Raw genomic sequence first — 25,100 nt, forward strand, 5'->3', positions numbered from 1 at the left:
TTTTTCCTCGTGCTCCGAACCCAGCTACTCGACAATGTGGTCTCTGAATTGCTGGGGTTCGGTAAGGCAGAATGAACTTATCTGCCTGCAATTTTTCAGAATCAGCCCAACTTTCTCCTTTTACACAAGCACACCCCATTTTCCATGATTAAAATGTATATACCTATATTACCGCCTGCAAGTTCTTCAGCTCCACGTAAAGGGGGAAAAGTGCATTTATTTACACTAGCGAGGGCCTTGCTCTCTCTCCCGGGCATCCACTTCTCCCTCAATGACACTAGTTCCATTTTCCCTAAAGAAGCAAAATAGGAACAAAGTATTTTTGCCTTCTCTTGGTCAACTGTAAACAGAATCTTCCAGAAAACAATGGGCTGGTCTGTACTGCCCTTTTCCTTCACGTTCTAGAAAAGGTCTTAAATATTCCCTCCAACAACTGGATATATTTTACAAGCTGTGGCTTGCTGTAATTCCAAGAGCATCTGATAAGAATCCATGAACTGCCAAATACATTATTAGCTCACACTCAGTAAGTGAGAAGTCACTCTGAAGGTTCCTGCTTTTTTCCACCTATACCGTTTTCCCAATTATAGTTTCCCACGCTAAGTGATCAAATACATATAGGCAGTCTCTTGAAAATCTATGCGTCTCATTCTCAATAAAAGAAACCAGTCTCCTTGGAGAAATAAATGGTTGGCTGCAGGGCTGGAGTGGGGAAATCACAAGATGGTTCACAAATACATGGACGGAAGAAAGTAAGGAAGCCTCAAAAATGGGGGGTGTGTAGAAACGACACAGGAGCCAACTCTTGAACTAGAATCTGGTGCCAAATCAAAGGGCATTCGCTGCCTTGAGATGAATGCTTTATCTCTGCAGCTGCAAAGAGGGGTGGACTGTACTAAGACAGTCAAAGCCAGAATGACTGCTCATCTATGACAGTAACTTAGCTCCTCCTCCCAATTCTAGACACAGAACTGAAACTGGACCACATCTACACCTTCAAAGAATCTCAAAGAGTCTTGGAAGGTAAATTTCAATGGCATCCGAGTTCCATCATTCAGTAAATGCTCCTCTGTTTACGCTCTATTTAAAAAGTTCCATAATGATTCCTCAACATACAGGGGTACCTGGCAGCAAATGAGAAAATGGCTAGGATTATCACAGATCACTTTGTGGTTTTCAAGATTTGAACACGTACAGACACCTTTTACTTTTTTATTTACTGTCAGGTTACGTAAGTGCAGAATGCATGGTCTGTGAGAATGTTGCTGGCTGTTACCTCACTGAGGGGATCCTAATTTGAGGTTCCTAGAAGCCCTCTAAAAGTGACCAAGAAAGAATGTAAGTAGCTGAGCCTCTAAAGTTGTACGTAAAATTCTGTGTATTTGTGCATTTATCTGGGAAAGGGCTCAATGCTGAGATGAGATCATCAGGTTAATAATACGTCTCATTTTCCTGTTTTTGTATTTGAGAGTACGGACATAGGAAAAGATGAAGGGATTTCTGTGGCCAAAAACTATTTAAAGCTCAAGCCTAGACTTGACTAACACACAAGCTCTTTCCAAATGGGCAGGCGATGATCTGAGAACTTCTCTAATCGGTAACTCCAAAGGCAACACGCAAGGCACAGCATCACAAACCACAGAATCTACAATAATAAACCGATTTAGAACTTGTCCTCGGGGCGCCTGGGTGGCGCAGTCGGTTGAGCGTCCGACTTCAGCCAGGTCACGATCTCGCGGTCCGGGAGTTCGAGCCCCGCGTCGGGCTCTGGGCTGATGGCTCGGAGCCTGGAGCCTGTTTCCGATTCTGTGTCTCCCTCTCTCTCTGCCCCTCCCCTGTTCATGCTCTGTCTCTCTCTGTCCCAAATATAAATAAACGTTAAAAAAAAAAAAATTTAAAAAAAAAAAAAAAAAAAGAACTTGTCCTCAAAGAGCTTATGATTTAAAAGGACAGCTAAAACCTGCCCATAGCAAGACAGTAACATCAACTTTAGAAAGTGATTAATTTTATACCGGTTCCTCTGTATGGAATTTCTGTTAACAGTCGTTTCCAAATGTGGCTGCTTTAACTACTCGTTTTTAAATAACTAAAATAAAGATCTGGCAAATTGTTTTTAAATTCTTACATCTAAGTTTTTAATGGACTCTCTGCCCCAAGTTTTTTGTTTAATTATTTGACTTCATATCAGATTATAACAACTTACTAAAAAATACATTAAAAAAAGCACAAAACGTGGATACTGGGTTAATATTAGTAAAAAAATATATATATATATATATATATATGTATATGCATTAAAGAAATAAACTAGCTACTAACTAAGCAGTACAGCTGGAAACATGTTTTTGAATCTTGAAGACAAAGCTACTGAATTTCTTTGTTTTGGCATGGAACTCCGTACAAAATATTTTTTAGTAAAAATTTTTTGGATGGGAATTGAGAAGAGGAGAAAAAAAAAAAAGGAAACAATTATTGAAACCAAAAAAGGCCATCTTAAAAGAGGAAGCCGTGAATTATCCTGACATAAATTTTTAATCTCTGCCACACGGGCTTACTCCTAACTCAAAATCTTCTCTCCAAAACAATCATCGTACTAATAGCAATAAAATTCCAGCAAATTGCTGTATTGTGGTTGGCAGAATGTGTTTATGTTATTCTCAAAAGGACTCTGTCCACGCATATATTTATTTTTAAAGGCATGATTACAGTATTAACGTCAAGTATTCCTTCACGGTTCACTGGCTCAGAACATGTACCTGGTGTCATAACGTGATATTTCACTGGGGAATCCAGTAAAATCAGATCTTTCCAATAACTTCTCGCCTGATTGAAGTAAAATAGTATGCTCTCCTGGGACAGTCGGCCAGACACAATTGTCAAATCCCTTATAACTTCATGTTTATATCTCACCTTAAGTCCAGAAGGATTGGAGGCTGCTTTTCGCCTCACGTGCAGTTCCCACTAGATAGCTATAAAACAGGACCCTCTGAGGTCACTAAAGTATGCAACACTCCCATTTTAAAGAAGGGTTAGGTGTCCTTCAAGTCAGTTACTCGTACTTGATCCATTTATTTGAGAAATATTTATTGGCTGCCTATGAGCTAGGAACAGAAGCCCCAAAGGCTTTTTGGACGGGAACTGAAGAGAGGAAGAAGCATAAAGCATCTACTGTGAGCAGACGTAAGAGGCAGCCTTCGCAGAGTGGTAAGAGATACGGTAAGGGAAACTCAGGCTGCCACGGAAACCTGCAGGAAGAAAGGAGCAAGGAAGGCTTTCCAGACGGGGTGAGGTCTGAAGCTGAGACCCGAAGGACTAAGAGAAGTTTGCCACTAGAAGGGTGCACTCCTTCAATTAAGACCACCACCAAAAAGCCCCAGAGACGAATGGGCAAACAGTGTTTAAAGGCAGGGGGGCAGCCACGCTTGTCTAACGTGCCCCATGTGAGACGCAGCCGGAGGAAGGGGCATCAGAGGACACGAGGGAGCCACCGGACGACTGAGGGCAGTGGGGACGCGACACTGCACGATCGGAAAGCCCTCTCTGGCTACAGTGAGAATAATCATCAGGCAACAATGAGGGTGGCCTGAACAAAGATAAATGGGTAGACCGGAAGGGATGAAACGCATGGATGGATGAGGGAGGCGGCCGGGGAGAAGGAAGGAACCACCAAGTCAGGTCAGACAACAAGCTTCTGGTGGTAAAGGCTGGGGGGGTGGTGGGGGGGGGGGTTGTAGGAAGCAGCTTGGGTTCCAAGCTGGACAGGCTAAGAGTTGCTGGGAATTATTCAAGAGGCTGAAACATTCGATAAGCGGCTGGATTTGGGGACTGGAATGCAGCAAGGAACCACGGCTGGAGATGGAGATTTGGAAGCTATGTACACATACACATATATGAGAAGTGAAGCCACGAGACTAACTGAAATCTCCCAGAGACAGTGGAATGTTTCCAGGACAGAAACCCGATGGGTGTTCTAGCAACCGGGAGAAAACCCAGGAGGGAGAGCAGTGTTCAACACTTAGGGTAGAAAATGCTTTTAAAAAGCCCTGCCAATTGTGTGAATTACGGGGGGGAGGGGGCCTGCCAATTGAGGAAAAGACTGGCAAATGTCGAACTGCCTCGACGGTTAAGGAGGTGGGTTTTGTGACAAGGTGGAGCTGAACAATCCAAGGTGGCCGAGGAGGAGGAACCAGGAGTGGAAAAGGGCAGCCAGAAAGGAGCTTGCTTGACCATCAGAAGGGAAGAGACACAAGAGACAGAGGGCAGGGGATCGGAGGCTTGCAGGTTAAATGGAGAGAGGTGACGCAAGGGTTCGGACAGGAGGCAAGAAGAACAGGAACAGAGACGAGAAGCCTGTAGGCGGGCTGTCGGGAGGTGCAGGGATCTGGTCTGGTTCAGAATGGCAGAAGGCATGCACGGGTTGCTGACACACGGTCCGCACTCTGTACATTTCACCGGTTTGTGAAGACATGTGGTTCCTTTCCCTTCCCCACCTCCTCGCAGGTCTCTCCAGGCGTGTGAGCGGCACTGAAAATGGGACCTGATCTCAAGTGCCGCATTCCAAGAGGCAGGCTCTCAACTTCCTCAAAGCTAATCCTAAAACCGACTAAGCCCAACGCGTCCTCGGGACGAACGGCTGCCTCTAACGGAAGGTACCCACGCCGTGCCCGGCACATCCGCACGCACAGCCAGCTCAGGGCGGTGTCTTATGCTACTGTCCTAGGGCAAACAGCTCGAGTTAGTGTTAAATTTCATCATCCCACCACATCTTTCTCGGAGCTGTCTCCTCATCTTTTATTCCAGACCCAATGACTGTCGGATGTGCAAAATAAAGGTAGTTTAAAAAAAAAAAAAAAGAAAAAAGAAGGAATTTGGAAATGTGCCAAGATGATTACAGAAATCTCAGATGTGTAACAAATGAAAGCTCTGGGCTCCTTAGATCGAGGTCTGCTCCTGTTTTGGCATTTGTAAAGTCTGGTTTGGATGCCAAGAAAAAAAGACGTTTCCTAGAATCACCACAACGGGCGTGGAAAGGTAACAACAGGTAGTGTATTTATACAGTAGATTAACCAAGTACTGCCCCTTAAGAACTACTCAGTATTTGCAATGAATATTGTTATGACCCTCAAGTTGAGATGGTTATATAAGCAATGTGTTACTAAAGCCAAATATATTCTGTAAGTAGTTTTTCCATGAAGAGACACCGAATTAAGTGTAGTCAGACCAAATAGCATCTTTTTGCAGTGTGATCAATGCTCAGAGACAAGTTCGTACCATTTGGAGACAGCAGTGAGATAAAACATGTCAACCACATGCGCTGCTCAAATAAAACAGTGTAAATGAGACGACAAAGTCATTGTCAAAACACTTAATTTAACAAACTTTTCAAGGATCTAGTATATACTAATTACCAACCAACTCCTGTGTACTTTTTACACAGGCTCCCCAAGGAGAACTATTTGGTTTTATTGCCTTAAGTTAAAGCAGTGGAGATGTTTTTTTTAAAAGTATACTGTATCTGAACCCAATGGTGGATCATAGCGTCACGAAGAGAAACCAGCCCCCATTAGGTGCCTTGGGATTTGATACAAAAAGAATATAGCACCTATTCTTATCTAAAAATTCAACCGGGGTCTAATCAAATTTCTAAGAATTATGGGATAAAGAGAAGCAAATTAAGCAACGTCAAAAGGAAGCAATTACCCAAATCCAGAAACGGGGGTGACATATAAAGGATGTATAGTCCAATTTTTTAAACAAATCAATAGCACATTAGAAAAACAAAATTGAGGGAGAACTACTACAGAGTAAGAGATTTAAGTTACACAAAAACCAAGTGCAATGCACACTCCTTCTAGAACAATCCAACTTAGAAACCACCAGAAAAACATTACAAAATAATCTTGCTAGATTTATTAGGTCTAACAACGGGCATTTAAAAAATGCTTAGTAGCTGGAGACGTGTACTTACTATTTTAAACAGAATATAAATATTGCAACTCAGGGGCGCCTGGGTGGCTAAGTCGGTTAAGCGACCGACTTCGGCTCAGGTCATGATCTCGTGGTCCGTGAGTTCGAGCCCTGCGTCGGGCTCTGTGCTGACAGCTCAGAGCCTGGAGCCTGCTTCAGACCCTGTGTCTCCCTCTCTCTGACCCTCCCCCGTTCATGCTCTGTCTCTCTCTGTCTCAAAAATAAATAAACGTTTAAAAAAATAAATAAATATTGCAACTCAGATTTTTCATTGATTTTGAGGTATAAAGCCTCTCCTGTAGAATTTAAGGAAGGATGAGGTACCTCTTTCTCACTACCAAACTCTGCAAAGAATCACATTACGTCATACAAACACTCCTAACGGGGGCATCTGGGTCACTCCCGTTGATTAACCGACTCTTGGTTTTGGCTCCCGTTCATGATCTCATCGTTCGTGAGTTCCAGCCCCACTTCGGGCTCTGCGTTAAAAGCACGGAGCCTGCTTGGGATTTCTCTCCCCACCCCGCCCCCCGCCCCTCCTTGGCTTGCTCTCTCTCTCTCTCAAAAAATAAACATTAAAAAAGAAAACAAAACAAAGAACTCCTAACAGTTTTCAAAACATCGCTTTCTTTCTCTCCTCCTTTCTTCCTGGTTTGTTAATTCCTGGCAGAGCTGAGCTCCCAGGTGATGGGGGTCTGCCAGGCCCGTGCCCTTCCTCGCACTAACGGGGTGACCTCCGCTCTTACCTTCCCGTGCTCCTTTCTCACGTGGGAAATGTAAACATCTCTCTGCGTGAACAAGCGGCCACACTCCCAACACGTCCACCCGGGACTGGCCACCTTCTTGGGTTCCATGGATTTTTTCACAGGTGATGGAGACTTCTTTTCCAATTTCTCTTTCCCGTTCGTGGCTCTGGTATCCTCTTTGTTTTGATTTGCTGAATTTTGAGTTGCAGGCTTAATGCTCAAAGGCAAGTTTATACCCAAGTTTGGAGGCCCTTCAATACTTTTCAATGTTCCATGCATAGACTATGTTACAAAAAGAAAAGAAATATCTATCACAAATCGTTACCACTGAGAGAAAGCACGTGTGGACTATCTTAACACATTATAGATATTCCAATATGATGTTATATTCATTCAGAAACATTTCTTAATACAGGAAGAAGAAAACCGAAGTGAAATTCACACTTGAAAAGAGACAAAGGGGAATTAACTTTTACGGCTGCTCTAAGCGATGCATTTTTAGTTTCAAATAACTTCTGAAAGCCTGTGCCATTTTTAAATTCTTAAAAAAAAAAAAAAAAGCCTTCTGTATTGAGTCCAAATTATTCCTGGCTGCCTATCCTCCCCCAGGGAACCCGTGAGTCCTGTGCAACACGCTCTATCTGGGGAAGAACATCTTACTTTCACATCTATCCAGAAACGCGTGAAAAGGCTGACACCGGGGCAGGTATTCAAGACCCCCAGCCGATCACCTTTAACAAGACCCTGAGACCAGAACAAAGCCTTCTCCCTCCCTTTCGTACCTTCTGCATTCTTGGAACACTTGGAAGAGTTTGGGTTTTTGTTGGGGAGTTTCGGGGGTCATTTCAATCTCCCTACAGCCTACTCCGGTCTCTCTCTTCTTACCGATACCACCCAGGCTTGTGAACTGTCTACAGCAGATGCCGATACTCAAAAAGCCTCTTACAATTGCTTAGAGTGTTTATTATCATTCACGTAACAGCCACGACGGCTATCTGAACTTACGCTCGCAGGATTCCAATTTCTAATGGGGTAAACTTAGTGCCATCTGCGTCTAAAGATCAGCTTGCTTTGGTTTTTGTTTTGTGTTCTAGAAGCAGAGTTCCCCCTCACCAAACCCTCCCTGCCCCCCTCCAAAAAAGGAGGGTAATCAGTCTGTGCCTCAATGATGTAGGTAGGATTTATCTTTTGAACAGGGCCTCCTCACGTAGCCAGCATTCAGGCTTGTAGCTACTAGCCTCAGAGTCCTGAACCTGTAGAACCTACAGAAGGACACAACGTGACACACGTTTCCGAATGAGCCCGGGGTCTCCTACGTCCCGTGGACTCACACTGAATAGATCTCGGCTCCACAGTCTTTCTTGAGTGTTCAAGTAAGAAGGTGTTGCCTCAGCATGCTCTCCATCATAATTTCTCAGGAAAGCCTGCCTCTAAGCAGTGCCAAGAATTCACCAACCTTCGTCAGTACTGTCTTACCCCAGAAGGAAAAAGAGGGTCTGTCATCATGTCATGAGCAGGGGCCACACCGGTCTACCCAGAGGACACTTAAACTGGTCTCTCAAAAGGGCCTGGGAGGAATGTCTGATGTCCTTTGGCAAGAGAAAATCTGGGGCGAGACGTGATCTCTTGGTGGCCAAAAGGCTGTGCACTGGCTTTTTCAAAACAGAAGCCAGGTTTTTCATTTTTAACCATTTAAACCCCAAAGAAAGCAAACCTCAAAATTTTCTAGCAAATTTTTCATACGTTTCTAGGCAAATACATTTTTGACAAATGAAAGTTGAGGAGAGGGTGATGTATTAAAATATTCTTCTGAAAAAAAATAAAAAATAAAATAAAATAAAATAAAATAAAATAAAATAAAACAAAACAAAACAAAACAAAACAAAACAAAACAAAACATTCTTCTGTAAGCTGACCTTGCAGGGCTACAGAAATTACAGAAAAGCAGCCAAAAGTTCGGCTGTGCAATGAAATGTGTGCTAAAATGGAAATTTCTAATTCACTCATTTCATTTTCACATCACAAGTAAAAATAACATTGTTTGGTAAAAACAAGTATCTTTTTTTAATAAAAGAAATACAACTTAATTCTTAGAACTGACCTTTCCTTAGGTCCTGTAACCACAAATAACTTGAATGATTGTAACTTAGAATTTGCTTTAAATGTAAATGCCAACAAGTCTACACATGGGATCCTATGCAGTGAACAAATCTATGCTTTGGCAGAAGAAATGATACAAATTGGGGGTGCCTGGGTGGCTCAGTCGATTGGGCGTCCAACTCTGGCTCAGGTCATGATCTTGCGGTTCATGAGTTCAAGCCCCACATGGGGCTCTGTGCTGACAGCTTGGAGCCTGGAGCCTGCTTCAAGTTCTGTGTCTCCTTCCCTCCCCTGCCACCTCTGTTTCTCCCTTGCTGGCACTCTGTCTCTCTGTCTCTCTCTCTCTCAAAAATAAAGATTAACAAAAATATTAAAAAAAAAAAAAGAAATGATACGAGTTGGATTAAATTAGGCAAATAAAGATCTACCTTTACATGAACATGTACGTGGGGAAACACTGTTCCTCTCCTTTCTCTGAATTCTTTCCTTGTGAAAAACTGAACAGCACAGCTAGCGATATAAATAAAGTCACAAGAACTGGTGTAGATCTTAAAAATAAAACACAAAAATAGGGGGCCCCTAAACCTTTATCTTTATTCTCACCCATCCCCAAACACATAAAGAAAGGCAGGGTATTTTAAATGTATGGAACATACTTGAAATGAGAACATAAGTGAGTATTCCCACTGTTTTCGTATCATGTAGTCTTAAAAGGGTTCAGGTGAATAAAAACAATTCTTTCGTCCTTGTGGCCATGGGATTTGCCACTCCTCTTCAGTCTCTATTTCTTGGAACCTTGTATGCCTCCAAATTCACTATTAACACAAGGAAGACCCTAACCACAAAGTCGATGACCCCACTTTCCAGATGTTGTGGGTTTTTTTTTCCCCTGGTCATTCACTAAATAAATATTTGTTGTCAAGACGGTTTTGTAATTTTAGTGAAAACCTTTGAAGTAACTGAAGAGGATTTTACTGCACTTCAAGCGATGATCAGGAAACCTAACTCCCATGCATTGATTCACCCTAGTAATGCCCCCGTGCCACCCTCTTCTCCCGGCTGCCAACCAGCAGACCCTCTGAGACGTTAGGTTCTTTGCAGTAGGCAGTTACACTATGTGAGCGCACATAGGCTCAACACGGGAAATTTCAAGGATTAACGGTCCATTCATCTAACTACGATGAGACTAGATTAATTCAGAGACCTTCATCTGCTCTTGAAACTGACCTTTCTCGTATAATATATTAAAAAAGAGAAGAACTAAGAGAAAGAGAGATGGAGTTAATGATGCTGGGCCTGTTATTTTCTCTTTTTAAAGAGTCAAGTCCCTTTAAGCTCTGAGGGCTGCTGGATATTATCTCCTAATCACATGGGAATAAAACTGCTTATCCCATCACAGTGGGCAGTTAAGAGACTAGGACTCAAGCTCTGTCCATCATGAGCTTAAAAGGCTGTGAAGAGATTTAGGCGCCCCTTTTGGGTGTTGGGGGTGGGTTATCCAAACTGGACATTTATTTCGTTAACTGAACACTCACCAGGGACCAGACACTGTGCTGTACCCAGCACATTTCACTGTCAATTTACATGCAACCTTGATAGAAAAAAAAAAAAAAAAAAAAAGACTAAAAGATCCAGGGGCATCCATTATCATGCAAATTTAACTGCTTAAATAATCTCAAGGGAAGACCCTCTTTTTCCTAAATACACCGGTATCTGTAACGAATTAACACAATTCGCCAGAGTCCTTGTCTATTTCTAAAGCCTGTACAAGACGGACTTCTCAAAGAAAAGTAAACTGCATCATCATCATTTTCACATGTAGGACAAAAAAAAAGAACCCTAATACTTTATTTTTCTCTTAGAACCCCAGGGCATTCATCTGTTACTCTACGTTGATCTTTCATGGTGACCCAGATCAGGACTCAGGAATAAGCAGCGTCAGTCAAGCGAACGTCTGACGGCCGCATTCTGTAAACTGCTCAGTACCAACATCAGTACCCTTCCCTTCCCTCAACAGCATGCAGCTTCCTCGGCATCTACAGCTCAGCCTTGACTCGTGATCAATGAATGTGGGTCTGCAATGCACTTAACGGACACGAGAGATGCGCACACACCTTGATATGGTCCATCATGAGTTGCTTCTGTGCATATAAAAGGGAACAGTCGGGACACTTGAAAACAGACACCTTCTGGTTTTCGATGTGTTGGTCAAAGTGGCGATACAGCAGGGTTTGCAGGGTAAACACAGTGTCGCACATGGAACACTTATAAATTATTCTAAAACAGAAGAAGTGTGTGGACAGGTCAGTCAGCCCTCAACTCCGAAGCCGAGGGAACTGTTACTTTACATCTCAAGGGGGCAGAGGCAGTGAGAACACGTAAACACGGTAAAAAGAACAAAAACAGTTTAGCTTTGAAACAAACTTCTGAAGGCAACTGGCATCACTCAAGCGCAGACCAATCTTCACAGCTTGAGTAAAGGTGCATTCAACCGCCTTTGCAGTGAAGTCTCAATTAATGACCATTTTGTTACTTACACATCTACATCTGACACTTGTTTTGTTTTTTACAGGATCTTCGCTTGTTCGTTATTTTAACACAGAGCAAAAGAACTCTTGATTTTTTTTTTTCAAGTATTCTTTAAGATAGGACCAGGAACACAGCTGGATGGCGGTCCCCTAACTTGATAAAGAATTTTGTTAATGAACTTAAGTCGGGCTGTTCAGCTCTGATGCTTGCATAAGCTGTTACTTGCCCCGAGTTTTCTTTTCGAGTTCGTAACAATTTTACACTGAAATCGCAGTATTTCTCTACGTGTTCCTCATAAGGAAAGCCCTATGCCAGTAAACAATTAGACACCAAAAAAAAAAAAAAAGGAAAGAAACAGAAAAGAAAATCCATACCACAGTTGCTTCAACACTTGAATGTCTGCTGTGTTTAAAATGGTTTAGAACACGGTCTACTACGAACCATTTCTGTACCTTTCTGCCAAGCAACCTCCTTAAAACCTAATTCGTTATACCCGAAGCTTCTGAACATAATCCCCTCTATCCATCAACACCTTCCACTGAAGCTCAGGCAGGAGGGAAAGTAGTAGACTCCCCCGCTACCAAACCTCTGCCTCCAGGGGCTCTCCTGGTGGTTCATGAACATATGTGTCCAGGATGGGTCACCTTTGTTCAGTGACTGTTCCAGGCCTCCCTGGTCCTCAGGGGAGGCCCCAGGGACCCCTGTTCCGCCTTGGAAGGAGAATGGCGAGAAGAACAAAGAATCCTCGGAGCTTAGGAAAATGGCAGAGAAACACTGACGCAAGGGACAAGTCAGAGAGGAAAAAAGCCACGTGGTGCTTCCGTTTGCTATTTCTACAGCACAGCAAAGAAACGCATGCCTCTGGAAACCCCATGTCTTTCCTCTCAGGGTCTTCTCAAGAAAGCACTTCTGGCTTCGTGGTTCTATCAAAACATTACAGATGTAACTTTTTTGCCCCTTTTTTCCACATAAATTTGTAAGTTTAATTGGATTGAGCGGCACGGCTTTTCCAAGGTCTCGACATATTAGTAATTTAACGCAGATCACGAGCACATGTGACTGGGGAGGGGAGGGATGTTCTTGTTTGTCCGTTTGTTTTTAGGACGTCGTGACCTCGCCACACACTCGAAGGAGGCACACAAGTGATGTTGTCATCATTAACTTGACCAAGTGTGACAAGGATGTTCATTTCCTCACTATTTAAAATCGCTCAGAATTGAAAGCAGCCCCAACATCTGGTAATATTAAGTACTGAAGTCAGAGCAACTATGTGATTTTTTAAGAAGTATGCTATGGACGTATACCAATGACCAGAAAGACTTTCGTGAAAATGAACACAATACGTAACAAGGCAATATGTACGATATGACCACATCTTTCTAAGGGCACAGAAAAGAAGCAGAAGGTTATAGAACTGTCATCTCTGCGGGATGGTATTACAGGTTTTCTTACTGTTTTCCTGGTCTGTACTTCTCGGTTTTTCTGTTATTAGCATAGAGCAGTAAGAAGAAAAGAATAGCCTCAGGAAGAGAATGAAAATTTACTAGCTAGGCTAAGAGAGGTTTCCTCAGGATTCTATTCTTACATTTTCAGAAATAACTATTTCATGAAAAATGGCATGGTTCCTTCTATTCGTGCCACATTCCTCTGGGGAGGGGTTTTTGTTTGCTTTGATTTTTTATGCTCTCTACCGCAGAGCAAAGAAAAGTATGAGAGAGGAGATCAACTATTTACCTAGGCATTTTTCTGGGGAACAGTTTGCCGGTAGAATACCGGGACACCGCCCCACAAACTGCTAACTCGTATGAAGGGGGAGGTGATGGCTTTCTAGAGGAGAGATCTGGCGGACACCCACTTGGCCAGATGATGAAGTCAGAACTTCCACGGGAAGCGCAGACAGGCAGCATGTGTCTCTGATATAACACAATGAGGAGCTTCCTGCCAGGAGGACGTGTCCCGAGTCCAGCTACAAGAAGGCCGTGACGGACGGAGGTCATCCCAAGAACGAAAGGCCAGTGTCCTCTTTTGGATGACCAAAGACAGGAGAGGCAGGGAAAGAGCAAGCAACTGTTCCAGAGGGAAGAACGAGACAGGACCGTTAAATGCAGAACAAGCTTCTGGATAGGATTTTGAACCTGAGCCAAATGAAAAAAAAAAAAAAAGATATTTTCTCATTTATTAGAGAAATTGTAATGGGGTCTAAGCACTGGGCAGGAATGAGCCCAACACTGATTTCTGATTGGGACGGCTAAATGGTGGGGACATCCCTGGCTGTCCTTTTTGGGAGGAGAGGCAGAACACCGATATTTATGTCATGCTGCCCATTATTCCTGAACACGAGAAAAAGAGACTCGGGGAGAACGAGACAGTGGAGTAATATTAAACGTCGTGAATGCTGACAATTAGGGAATGTGGGGGGGGGGGGCGGCCCGTCAGAGTCTCTATAGAGTCCTTCCAACTTTTGCGTAGGACAGAAACTAAAAAACGCTCAAATGGTGCTCGTGTTAAAAAGAAAAACAAAGCCCAAATAAACGAGCCTCATTGACACAGAGTTAGACCACGACGATCCCGACTGACAATGGAAGAAAACCACAGGGGACAGCCAGGCCGGGGAGGGAAGGTAGTCGGGCAAATGTGTGGGTAGAGCATGGTGAGGGAACAGACAGAATCATAGCGTGGCTGGATTCCCAGGCTGTGGGGCCGGCGGCGGAGGTCCTACAGGGTCGTAATGGGCTCTGAGAGCCAAACTTCCAAGCGTGACTGAATCCTACCCTGGTGGCAGGACTGAGGGAACGGTCGGATATGATAACCAGGCCAGGGGGTGGGGTGGCATGGAACCGAAGAGAAGTGGGGAGGGCAGCGGAAGGGGTTAAAAAGAACTAGAAGGCTAAAAGCAAATACCCACGCTCAGGTCCAACCCACAGCCTGCTCCCCTTGAAACCGGGTGCTACCCTTGAAACACATGCAACAACAAATGGAATGAAACATCCCCAGCTCTGAAATCACCACCACAAACCTCCTCCTTTACTGCCACTGACTAAGCGCCAAGCACTGTCCTGAGCAACACCTGACAGTGTCCACCCCTTCCACAGGCGAACCACAGATGGGCACAGAGAGATGGGAGGATCTGCTCGATGCTGCACAAAGCCTAGGGCCCCGGTTCAAACTCAGCACTGTCGGACCCCAAAGCCCTCCGCCCAGTGGCGACCACAACTTTGCACGTGCTTTATTTCGTAGGGCCCTGTTCAGAAACTCTGTCTCTTATGTAATTAAGTGTAATTAAAGTGACTGAAAAGCAAGAAACAAACACAGGAACAGCAAGCACCTGGCATCTGAGAAATACTACATAAACGTTACATAAAACAATTTTTTTAAATAAACAAACTCTCGCATTGTCCTTTTCAATTTGAGCTGCTGGGACTGCAGGGCTTTATGAGTGCGTTTTCAGACCTCCACATATTCTCTAAAGGAAATGGGGGAGTGGAGTATTTTTATACTGATCTTTTAAGTTAATGCACATCACTTGCATAATGATGAGTCACTTGCATAATTGCCTGTTAACCAAAGACTGCTAAGGGATTTCGATGCCTGAGGTCCCAACGCAGTCAGGGCTACTGATTTGGGGGGGCTGCCCTGAGATGCAGGGCAGAGATGGGTTTAATGTCAAAAGGAAGCTTCCGAGTCAAGTGTAGGCCGGACAGCATTCCAGCAGGCCGCAGGAAGGAAGGTTTTCCAAGAGCCTGAACTGGGAGAGGCGGCAGGCAAGAGGGATCTCAGGGCACGCTGTGGTCCAGTCGTGACCAACAAAGATAGAAAGAGCCCGAGAAGCGGCACCTGGTACCACAGCCAAGCCGCAGGGAAGGACGCACTCCAGCCAAGCACCATGGTCACCTTGAATCAATGAAGTTAAGTTAAAGTTCACTGCTTTGGCAGTTTTGTCGTATTTCACTTATAATTTATTTATTCATTTTTTTAGCTTTATAGTTTAAAACATAGTAGTCCATGCCTATCTTTAGGCTTGGCACTTATTAAGGAACCACTATAGTGAAAATAATTTTAGGACAATACCGGAATAATTTTTTCCTACGCGTTCCTCAAATTTGAAAAATGCTGTTTTGGTGTATGTTAAAGATTTGCTGCCCTGTATTCCCAGGTAACAACTACTATTCCAGATTTCGGTGAAGTTTGATTTATTTGAAGAAAGAACCAAATTAAAAAAAAAAACCTATTAACTGGGGGCAAGATACTGCTTTAGTGTCCAGAAGCCTTACTACCACGAACACCAAAGACTGTTTTACTAGAACTCACTGAAGTGCGTCTTCAGGGTCAAGACACCAAGTGCTACGTGGATCTCCCAATCTGCACTTTGAGGATCCACAGAGATCAGAGCGAAGGTCCCACTAGAACAGAATCCCATTTTATCGTAGTTCTTTTAGCAAACAGACTCATTCCTGCAGCGTCCAGTCATTAATATCTCCCCCAAACTAAAGGTTACAATGCAAGCCAGACATATATGACATGGAATATCCACATCTTCCCTCCAAGCTTTCCTGGACTGTGGATGGGGTGAAACCCACCAATAGCCTGGGGCAGCAAATTTAGCCTCACGTCACGATCAGATGCCACACTGCCATAAATAATACTGGAATAAAGGAGCCTGGCCAAGAGCAGCTAATCCAGTGCTGTGTACATGACAAAGAGGAAATGTGGAAAGGACCAGTGCTACTGAGCCCCCTCTGTGCTCCAGACAGAGGGACTGTGTGCCATGCATCTTAAATGTCACCTCCTCTCTGCCTCACACAAGCTCTGGGATGGAACGCTACCCTCACTTTACAGGGGAGAAAATGGAAGTTGAAACAGAGCCCGTGATGGTCCCAGATCTCACAGCTGGTGGGGGGGTGGCAGGACTCTGCGTCCAAGGCCCACGTTCCCTCCTCTCTGTTAAGCTGCCTGTAACGCAGGCAGGCAGCCCTCGTCTGCTGAAGCAGACGCTTCGTCCTTAAAGACTCAATAAAGCAAAAACTACAAAATAAGAAGCAAGATTAAAAGGCAAACATGAAGTTTATTTTTATGAATCAAGGACTTATACTGGCTGTGAAGTTAAATTCAGTAACCAGTGTTTTAAACGGACTTCGTATTATGAATGTTAGGATGAAAAGCGTGTCCCTATGAGAAACCGTGTCAAAATGGAAAGACCGCGTTTTACAGTTCCCCAAGAAGTTAGTTGTTAAACTCGTCGTAAGCCAAAGAGCAAAAATTGATAAATATTCACCTGCTTCGTAAAAAAAAAAAAAAAACAAACTGAAGACGAGAGCATAAATAATAGGTAACATTTTCCTCTGGACAGAGGCTTCACCTGGGAAGAGCTGAACGGGTTAGGTAGCGATGAGCTACGAGCGGCGCCTCGCGGAGCATCGGAATCTGCGCGGTGGCCTAAGTCTTCATCTCTTTGAGTTTTCTTCCACAGAACTACTCCTTCCTCTAAGTCGCTAGGTAAAGCAGTGGCATAAAAGTCAGAAGGCAACAGGACTTACTTTGGCTCTCCTATCTTGACGCCAGGATGCTGTGTGTAGGCATGGGAATGTGTGCTTGGGGCAGACTTAAACGCCATGGGACAAATAGGACACTTGTAGAAGACTTCACAGTGAGAGCCCTGGATGTGAGACTTCAGAGCGGCCACGTCAGAGTACACGACATTGCAATGGACACACCTGCCAGGAAAACAAACACGCGGTCGTCAGCACGGGACCCTCACACATGTGCACCTTCGCTGTAAAAGTCAGGTAAAATGAGCATGGTTTAATGGCCTCTTTATGGTTTCTAATGGCTTTTTGGAAGTAAGCTTTGGGGTTTTTTTCTATTAATAACAGATCAAATTATTTTTATAGATTTAAGAAAGAAGATAGTGAAGAAGAAAAAATAAAACTCAAACGGTCTGATTCTTGGGCATCTTTAAATTTTTTGGGAATAAATACCCGAACTCCGGACTGTGAAGACCGATGGATCATGGGGGCTGTATCGGGGCCAATGGACATGGCAAGACCTTACGACCTGTGACCCTGGAGAATACTCCCACGTGCTAGATTCTCACACCAGGCCCTGAGGTTCCTAACCAATGGCATTTCCAATGGAAGAAATCTTCACTGCCTCAACCTACGTGCCATCAACGGAGGGGCGGAGAGAATAAATCAGTACTGGCATCGAAGCCATAGCCACTGTCTCCTGGTGCACAGTGATGTGGTCAATGTGTCTGGAGGTTAAGGGAGCCTGTGGGGCAGAGAAAGTTAACCACCTAGGTTGTTTATCTCCTGGAAAATAAGTTCAAGCACACTTACTTACATTTGTCTAAGAAATAACATGAATTATAAACTTCCGACAAGTCAACATCACTAAATGAATTCCTCTCCAGTTAACTCCCTGACTTCTTGAGTGTGTAATAATTGGATTAGCTCAAGAACTGATCACATCTAGTCCCACAGAAACCAGCTCTGACACTTAAGATACGTTTCCCCCCAACCTCATCTTTCTTGTGCAGGGACTCTCAACAACACTTACAGACACATCCATTTGATGACCTCACCATCCTTTGTTCACGCCTGAAAACTACTTGAGGGTAGGGTCTGTGGCGACAAACCTGTAGTGCACCCGAGCGGACACGCTCCTGGAAGTGAAGGTGGGAGCTGGCTTCAGGAACGAGGACTGTGGACAGGGCCTGCCTTCCAGCGGGCAGGGCTTGATCATTTCTGCGTTAGTCTCAGGTACTTCCATCCTTGGAACCTCCCTCCTGAATTCATGGGGGTGCCAAAGTCACACAGGACTGGCCTTATTTGAAGCATGTGGGTTCTATAAAGGGTGCCATGTTAAGCTTCGCAAGCATTTCATACAAATCGTAATTAACGCATTCGCGTTTTAAATGACTTAAGGCGTAATGTTTGGCAACCCATATATTAAAGATACTAAATAATAATAGAATAATTAAGAAAGCTCTGTTATCTTATCTACTTGAACTACTACTTTCAGCATTAAAGCCATCCAACAACACTGAAATTATTTTGGGTTAGACTGAACTTGTGTTGTCTTGAACAGGCTACTGATCTCTGGGCAAATGTCTCATTTGTAAAATGAGAAGAGTTGAAACTCAAGCACTTTTTAGTTCTTCCCGACCCTGGAAGCCTAGGATTCCTACGAAAGAGGAAGATCACATAAAACAAAAATGGGTTCCTAATGTAACAGGAGGATCCTCTACATCAGCATCATAAACAGAAAAACTTTCCCATCAAGGGTAGGAAGGTGGTGTTCAAAGAGTAGAGACCCAGGAAGGGGAAAAAGAAACAAATTCTCGACATTCTCTCAAGTCGCCTGGACCAGAAGATTTGATCTTGGAGAAAACAAGCAGGAAGCTAAAGGATCTAGACAACAGTTGAAGGAGAAGTAGCTAAGGCATGGTAAAAAAAAAAGCATCAGGGAGTCCACGGAAAAACCCTCATCACCATGAGGAAAGAAAGCAGAGAATTTAAAAACAAAGCTAGAAGAGAAAGAGTTGTAGAATACCTGCTGACAGGTGCAAGAAAAGTTTCAGGGGCTACAGAGGCCAATTGGGAATGGAAATGAGACAGAGAAATAGAAGACAGAATTTGTAGAGTTCATACAGTATCTTAATGCTACTAAAAATCCAGCCTATAAATAAATATTTCATATACCCGAGGTCCTCTGTGTTCTAGGTACCAATCAAGTTTCTTTATGTAAAAAAAAATATACATTTCTTTTATTCTTAAAAATCTTTTTTAATGTTTATTTATTTTTGACAGAGAGAGAGAGAGAGAGAGAGAGAGAGAGAGACTCTGACAGACAGACAGAGCATGAACGGTGAGGGGCAGAGAGAGGAGGAGACACAGAATCCGAAGCAGGCTCCAGGCTCTGAGCTGTCAGCACAGAGCCCCATGCGGGGCTCGAACTCACCAACTGTGAGATCATGACCTGAGCTGAAGTCGGACGCTTAACCGACTGAGCCACCCAGATGCCCCCCACAAAAAAAATTTTTTTAACGTTTACAGTATACAGTCCTATAAACCCCCTTTCGAGATCCCCTCGATCCAATGGATCAAGAAGTAGGAAAATTCATAGAAACACTGGAGTTTTACCAAATCAACCAGGAGTTGGGAGTGACCCACTCAGTACCTGGGAGATACAATATACCTAATAACAAGGCACACTGAGTCACAGAGGCAAGGGAGGCCGGGGAGCCATGCTGAACTTCTCTGGCCAAAGAAAAATCAAATGGAAAATGATGAAGTGCAGAGTCAAAAAGGAGGGGGGAGCCATAACAAGGCCAAGGGGCTGCTAAGTCCCTATCAAGTATTAGGCTGGACGGTTACTTGAAATAGCAGGAAAAAACAAAAAACAAAAAACAAGGTTAATTTTTTTTCTCCCACCTAAAGAGGTAAACGTGAACTAAGCAGAGTACACACGTGGTCATATCTTCACAGCCTCATGTCCAAGAAAAAAAACCTGTCTTAAACACAAAAGTCTTAGAAATTCCAAGTGCCAAATTTAAGTAACTCTGTGAATGGGGCGGGGGCAGGACGCAAGGGATGGGCTTTTCCGACTGAGCTGATGACTTTTGGCCTGACTGCACAGCTTGTTTTAATTTAGGAAAGACACCAGGAATAGCGAGAAATGCAGAAGTCCTACTTCCTCTATTCATTCCAGCCCAAGTTTACTTTCATTCTACTGGAAAAATAAACATTTGAGGAAAAGTCTGGCATCTTTTTGAGAGAATAGCACGGAGACGATGTGGCAGAACTGCTTTCCGTTGCTAAACAAAGAACCCAGCGATAATCGTTTCAAACCATGGGGTGAGAACCAAAGCATCGCTGCGTGTGGGTTCTGTGGAGTCAAGGGCACCTGCGATGTGTGACTTTCCTCCCAGGCACTGAAAACACGCATTCGGATTATCCTGTTGTACTCGGTCACACCCCAGCGGAGACGGACCTCGGACAGCACACTGAGGTTATAGACAGAGGCACCATGGCATGGGGAGAATACATGAATTGCCATAAAATTAGTGGCTAAACTGGCATACACACAAAAAAAAAAAAAACCAAAAAACAAAAAAACTCTAGTTCCGTAATTTTCAAACCAAACGCTTCCTACTCGGGTAGATCCCAATGCATCAGGCAGGTGTGCTTCACAGGTTTGGAGGCAGGAGGTAAAAATGGGCACAAAGTCTCTGTTAGCGTCAGAAAAAAGCACAGAGCACCGAGGAACCGCTGATCCTGTACCCTAAGTGTCACTGAAATAAAGCCATCAAATTATACCGACTAGACTTCATTTTTATAAAATATCATAACTGCGTTATAACTAAAAGATATCACTGTGTATTAACAGTCTAACGTTAAAGTGACAGGCAACCAAACGCTTAACACACAGTACAGTAATACCTCTATTAACAAAGACACTGTGTATGAGTAACCTGTTCTCTGGGCTGACCTTTGTTGGGTCGAAATATAAAAGGCACAGGAATGTGTTTCGGAAGGTCACAGAGCAGAAGATAAAGTTCAAGCTCATCGTCACTCAATACCAGCTAAATGAACATGAGATTTGCCAGACGTTGTAAAAGACGAATCTGAGAGTCTCAGGGGGGCGGTGAAAAGGGCCATAGCTAAGATGTACACAGACGAGGGAAACAGCCCAGACTTGGGGAATGGGGAAAAAGGGATACAGGGAGGTTGTCTGGGGCCTGGGGTGGAAGGTTCTTCCACAAAGAGCAAAGTGAGGAAAGGACAAACACCGAACCCTTGGACATGATGAAATACAAGTAAGGGACCATGCACCCTTTGTGTTCTGATCAGAGGAGACGTGTTAAGAGGCAGAGAGATGCATGGTACCCTTACAGGGGTTAAAATGCACAGAGCGTGACCACAGAGGGATGCTGGAAAGGGTGCAGGAAGAAAAAGCCCGAACAGGTCATCAAAGCCAAACCTGGCCCCATGCACGGTTTGGGCTGGAAGGACAGGCTCCGTTTACCCTCAGCTCTGGGGGGACCGGAGGGCCAATACCGCAAGGATTCGAAAGGATCAACTCGACCACCAACAAACTAGGCTCCCAGGGGATCTGTTAATTGAGGTATCACTGTGTGACCCCGAAAACCGTGCGCACAGACCATTCGCGACGCTGTGCGGTTACAGGTGAACAGGCTTTACTTGCACGGAAGCAAACGATATACTGACCGAAAACCAACTCTCCGCGTGTAGTGCAGACAGTTCTTGGTGACGTGGCTCTGGAAGTGCACCGACCTGCAGATGGCCCCGCACTCGGGGCAGGTGTAGGGAGATTTGTGCTGATGGATTCTCTGGTGTGATGCGTAACTGCACTGGTTAGGAAGCAGCATCTGGCAGACAGTGCAAGTCTTCTAGATAAACCAAAGGGGGAGACAGGGTTGGTCCTACGAAGTATTTGCTAATAGGCAAAGCAGCTCGGTTACACCCCACAACAACTGCACGTGGCTCGTTTCAAATGCTGCTATCACGGATTCCAAGTCCCAGGAAACCGCAAACTGAGAAGTTAAAACCTTCAACGTAACGGCCCTTACCCCGTGCAATCAAAATGATACTGTGCTGCACGGTCAGGGTCATCCCAAAGCATGAGGTTAAGAGAACGGCAGCTTCGGGGAGACTTCCAATTTTGTTACGTTTGCATTTTGTTTATTTAGTGCACAGAAGGGGTATTAGAGGAGATATTCTTGCAAATTACCGTAGCAAATCAACTTTAATGTATAATTACACGTTGACAGGCATCTATCTATCTCCACAGTAGCCAGTTCCCACAACTCATAAGAACTTTCTCCAGAATAATAAAAAATTAATTAGAGACTAATCCCGTTTTTTTTCTTCCTTTCTTTCTTTCTCCCCCATCACTTCTGTTATCTGAAATCTAAAATACAGAAATGCAAAAGCATGGCCACAGCAATTAGTTGGGTTTTTTTTCCACTTGAATTGGTCTTTCAATGGACGAGCTGGACATTAGAGGATTTATAATTCAAAGCAGCGAACTCAAATTCAGAGACATAAATTTAGACATTAAACTGAACCTTTATAGAGCTTAAAATCTAATCACACAGGACATCAAGACAGAAATGCTCTTTGGAAAAGACCCCACATTTAACTAACCAGGAAAAACTGAAACACGCTGTTTTTTATCCTGTTCGATGTAAGTGGTAAACATGGCATATTTTTAAAACCCCAAAACAGAAAACTTAAGGTAAATATAAAGGGTCCACTCCAAAAATAAACCTACCATAGCAGGAGGTAAAATGTGTTTAAATTCCACTTAGCCATTCATGCAACAGGTACCTACGACCTTCCAAAATGCCCAATTGGTACTAAAGCCCGTTACAGAAAGCCTCATAATACAGACTCCAGCTAAGACTCAAAATGATCTTTTAAACTGATGACAGCGTTGTAAAATTTTAAGAAGACTTTTTCTTTTAAGCCTTTGACTCAAGCCCCCCAAAATTAAGGTTTACACTTCTGAGCAATTGAAACTACGGAAAACCAGAAAACTCACTTGAACATTCTGTCTGGGTCTCCTCCTGAAAGGACTAAAATACAAACTTTATCCCACAAAATGTTTATTATAATCACAAAGTAAGAACATTACAGGCAGCTTTGAGGAGGTTAGCGTCATTTAAAAATAGTGTTCCTTTTCTAATAACACATAGAGCAAAGGTGAAAACAAGCCACAGCAAGGGAAACCAATTCACAGCTTCATGCATTAGAAGATCCTGGTGCCGTCTACATTATCACAGGTAATCACTGGTTTCTTTGAACTCAAGTCTTCTATTTGCTTTCGCCACGCGGTCATTAATCCCAGGCAGTGAATTACACCATCTGCTTTTCCACGGGCTCCTTAGATATAGACCCCATTCCACTAGAGGCCGAGTGGTGAACTAAGTACTTCACATACATTTAAATACAACATCCCATTTAATTCTCATCATGATCTATGAAATAGGTAAAGGAGATCACTGGGAAGCTGTGTACATTTTGGGACCTGAGAGCTTATTGTCTCATCTATTAGAACCGCCTGACAATTACATTGGGATACGAGGGGACACCCTCTCCACAGCTTCTCTTTGATCTAAAAGCAGCGTGGTCATGCTATTTTTATAAGAGGGGGGGAAACAGCAACACAAATAAAAGAACATCTAAAAAGGAAACAAAGTCTGCGTTCCAGAAATGCTCAAAATAACTTTCACATGATCTCATGTAAAGATAGATCAACACATATCCTTCATGATACATATAAAATTCACAATGAATTATTCACTCTTATATATTTATAATACATACATAACTGTATAAACAGTCGCGGAAATACTGGTGAGTGAAAAGGTTTTGTTGCCAGCAGGTTACCCAAGGTAAGTATCGAAATGATTCAAATTCAGGAAGAGATTTTGCGAACCACTGAGTGTTCTTTACAACAGAAATCTTGAACTGCAAAGACTACGAAAAACGCGTTAGAGCAACAGACACCAACAACTGACATTTCGATACCGACCTTGCTCATACCCGCTTCCCGGGTCGGGGAAGCGTTTCCTTCGTGACACCCTGTGGGACGGGGCGGTGGGGCCCGTGGGGCTCTGTGAGGCCTGCTCACGGCCCGTGTACCCCCCCCCACCTCCCCCCCCAGCCGCTGCCTAGCTCCGGGCACCTGCCCTCCATTTCCCCCCACTGAGGGTGCTCACCCCACTTTAGACACAGAAGTTCAAAGAGAAAGTGGGAGCCAGTACACACTACTGCCCCAAATCAAAACACTTCCGTAGTTTGCAATTCCTGGGAGAATTCAGTCCCTGCGGAAGCACACTGGATTAAGACCCGGTCTTCAGTTTACACACACAGAAGCACGTATACTCGTGCACATACGCTACGTTTACTCCCACGTTTGTCTCTGGGTTCTCACTTCCACTCCCTGCCTTCGTTCCACTTCGAGAAAAAGCATGGTATTCTGGTTGCAGACATTCTCCTCCTTGATGTCAATAGTTTTAAACTCACATGACTAGTACCTAATGGGGCTCCCTGGAATTTCTTTTTTGTTTCACTCTCCCTGCTTTAGATAACGCTATTACACCCCCTGCTTCCCAAGACGGTGGCGCATTTTCACAGCAGCAAGAACAGCCCATCAGCCTTTCTGGGATGCTCTGAGTTCGTGGCAATGGCACCCATTCTCTGAATTGAGGGCAATATTAGCAAGGGAGCAAGCCAGGATCTCTCTGTGGTCTAAAAGAATGACTTTTCTTCCTTTTTTCTTAATCAAAGGAACTAAAATAGGTCTTACAACTCTACTTCTCTGCTATACAAGTTGAGGGTATTTACAAGAAGATGACGCAGTTTACTACCTACGTCTTGATTAGAAAAAAGTACACAGCTGACCCTTGAACAACGTGGTTTAAACTGCACGGGTCCACTTACGTGGGGATATTTTTTACAGTACGGTGTTGCAGTGTATTTCCTCTTCCTTGTGATTTTAACATTTTCTTTTCTCTAGCTTTATTGTAAGGACACATACGACATTCAGAACACGTGTTACTCAAAATCAAGTCTTTACGTTATCGGCCAGGCTTCCCGGTCAACCACGGGCTATCTATCAGTAGTTAAGTTTAGGGGGCACCAAAAGTTATACGTGGATTTTTGACCACGTGGAGGGTCCATGTCCCTAACCCCCCACGTTGTTCAAGGGTCAACCGTAATGAAATGCACT

The 25,100-nt window shown here is 43.8% G+C and overlaps 1 protein-coding gene across 6 annotated transcripts in view; it reads right to left on the bottom strand.

Moving 5' to 3' along the window:
- Positions 1–25,100, bottom strand: part of ZNF532 (zinc finger protein 532) — a 110,509-nt gene that overhangs the window by 23,976 nt on the left and 61,433 nt on the right. For 4 of the 6 annotated variants that reach the window (XM_040478678.1, XM_040478679.1, XM_040478677.1 and 1 more), the window contains 4 exons: positions 21,572–21,753; positions 16,877–17,053; positions 10,928–11,090; positions 6,714–6,995 (listed from right to left, as the gene is read on the bottom strand). The exons of 1 other annotated variant lie outside the window; for it this stretch is intronic. In XM_040478678.1, the coding sequence (XP_040334612.1) occupies positions 6,714–6,995; positions 10,928–11,090; positions 16,877–17,053; positions 21,572–21,753 (804 nt within the window). The remainder of the gene's footprint in view (positions 1–6,713; positions 6,996–10,927; positions 11,091–16,876; positions 17,054–21,571; positions 21,754–25,100) is intronic. One more of the 6 variants, XM_040478681.1, reaches the window with a different exon arrangement.

The sequence above is a fragment of the Herpailurus yagouaroundi genome, unplaced genomic scaffold (assembly GCF_014898765.1).
Source record: "Herpailurus yagouaroundi ecotype Mexico unplaced genomic scaffold, PumYag 142, whole genome shotgun sequence".
In the NCBI taxonomy this organism is placed as follows: domain Eukaryota; kingdom Metazoa; phylum Chordata; class Mammalia; order Carnivora; family Felidae; genus Herpailurus; species Herpailurus yagouaroundi.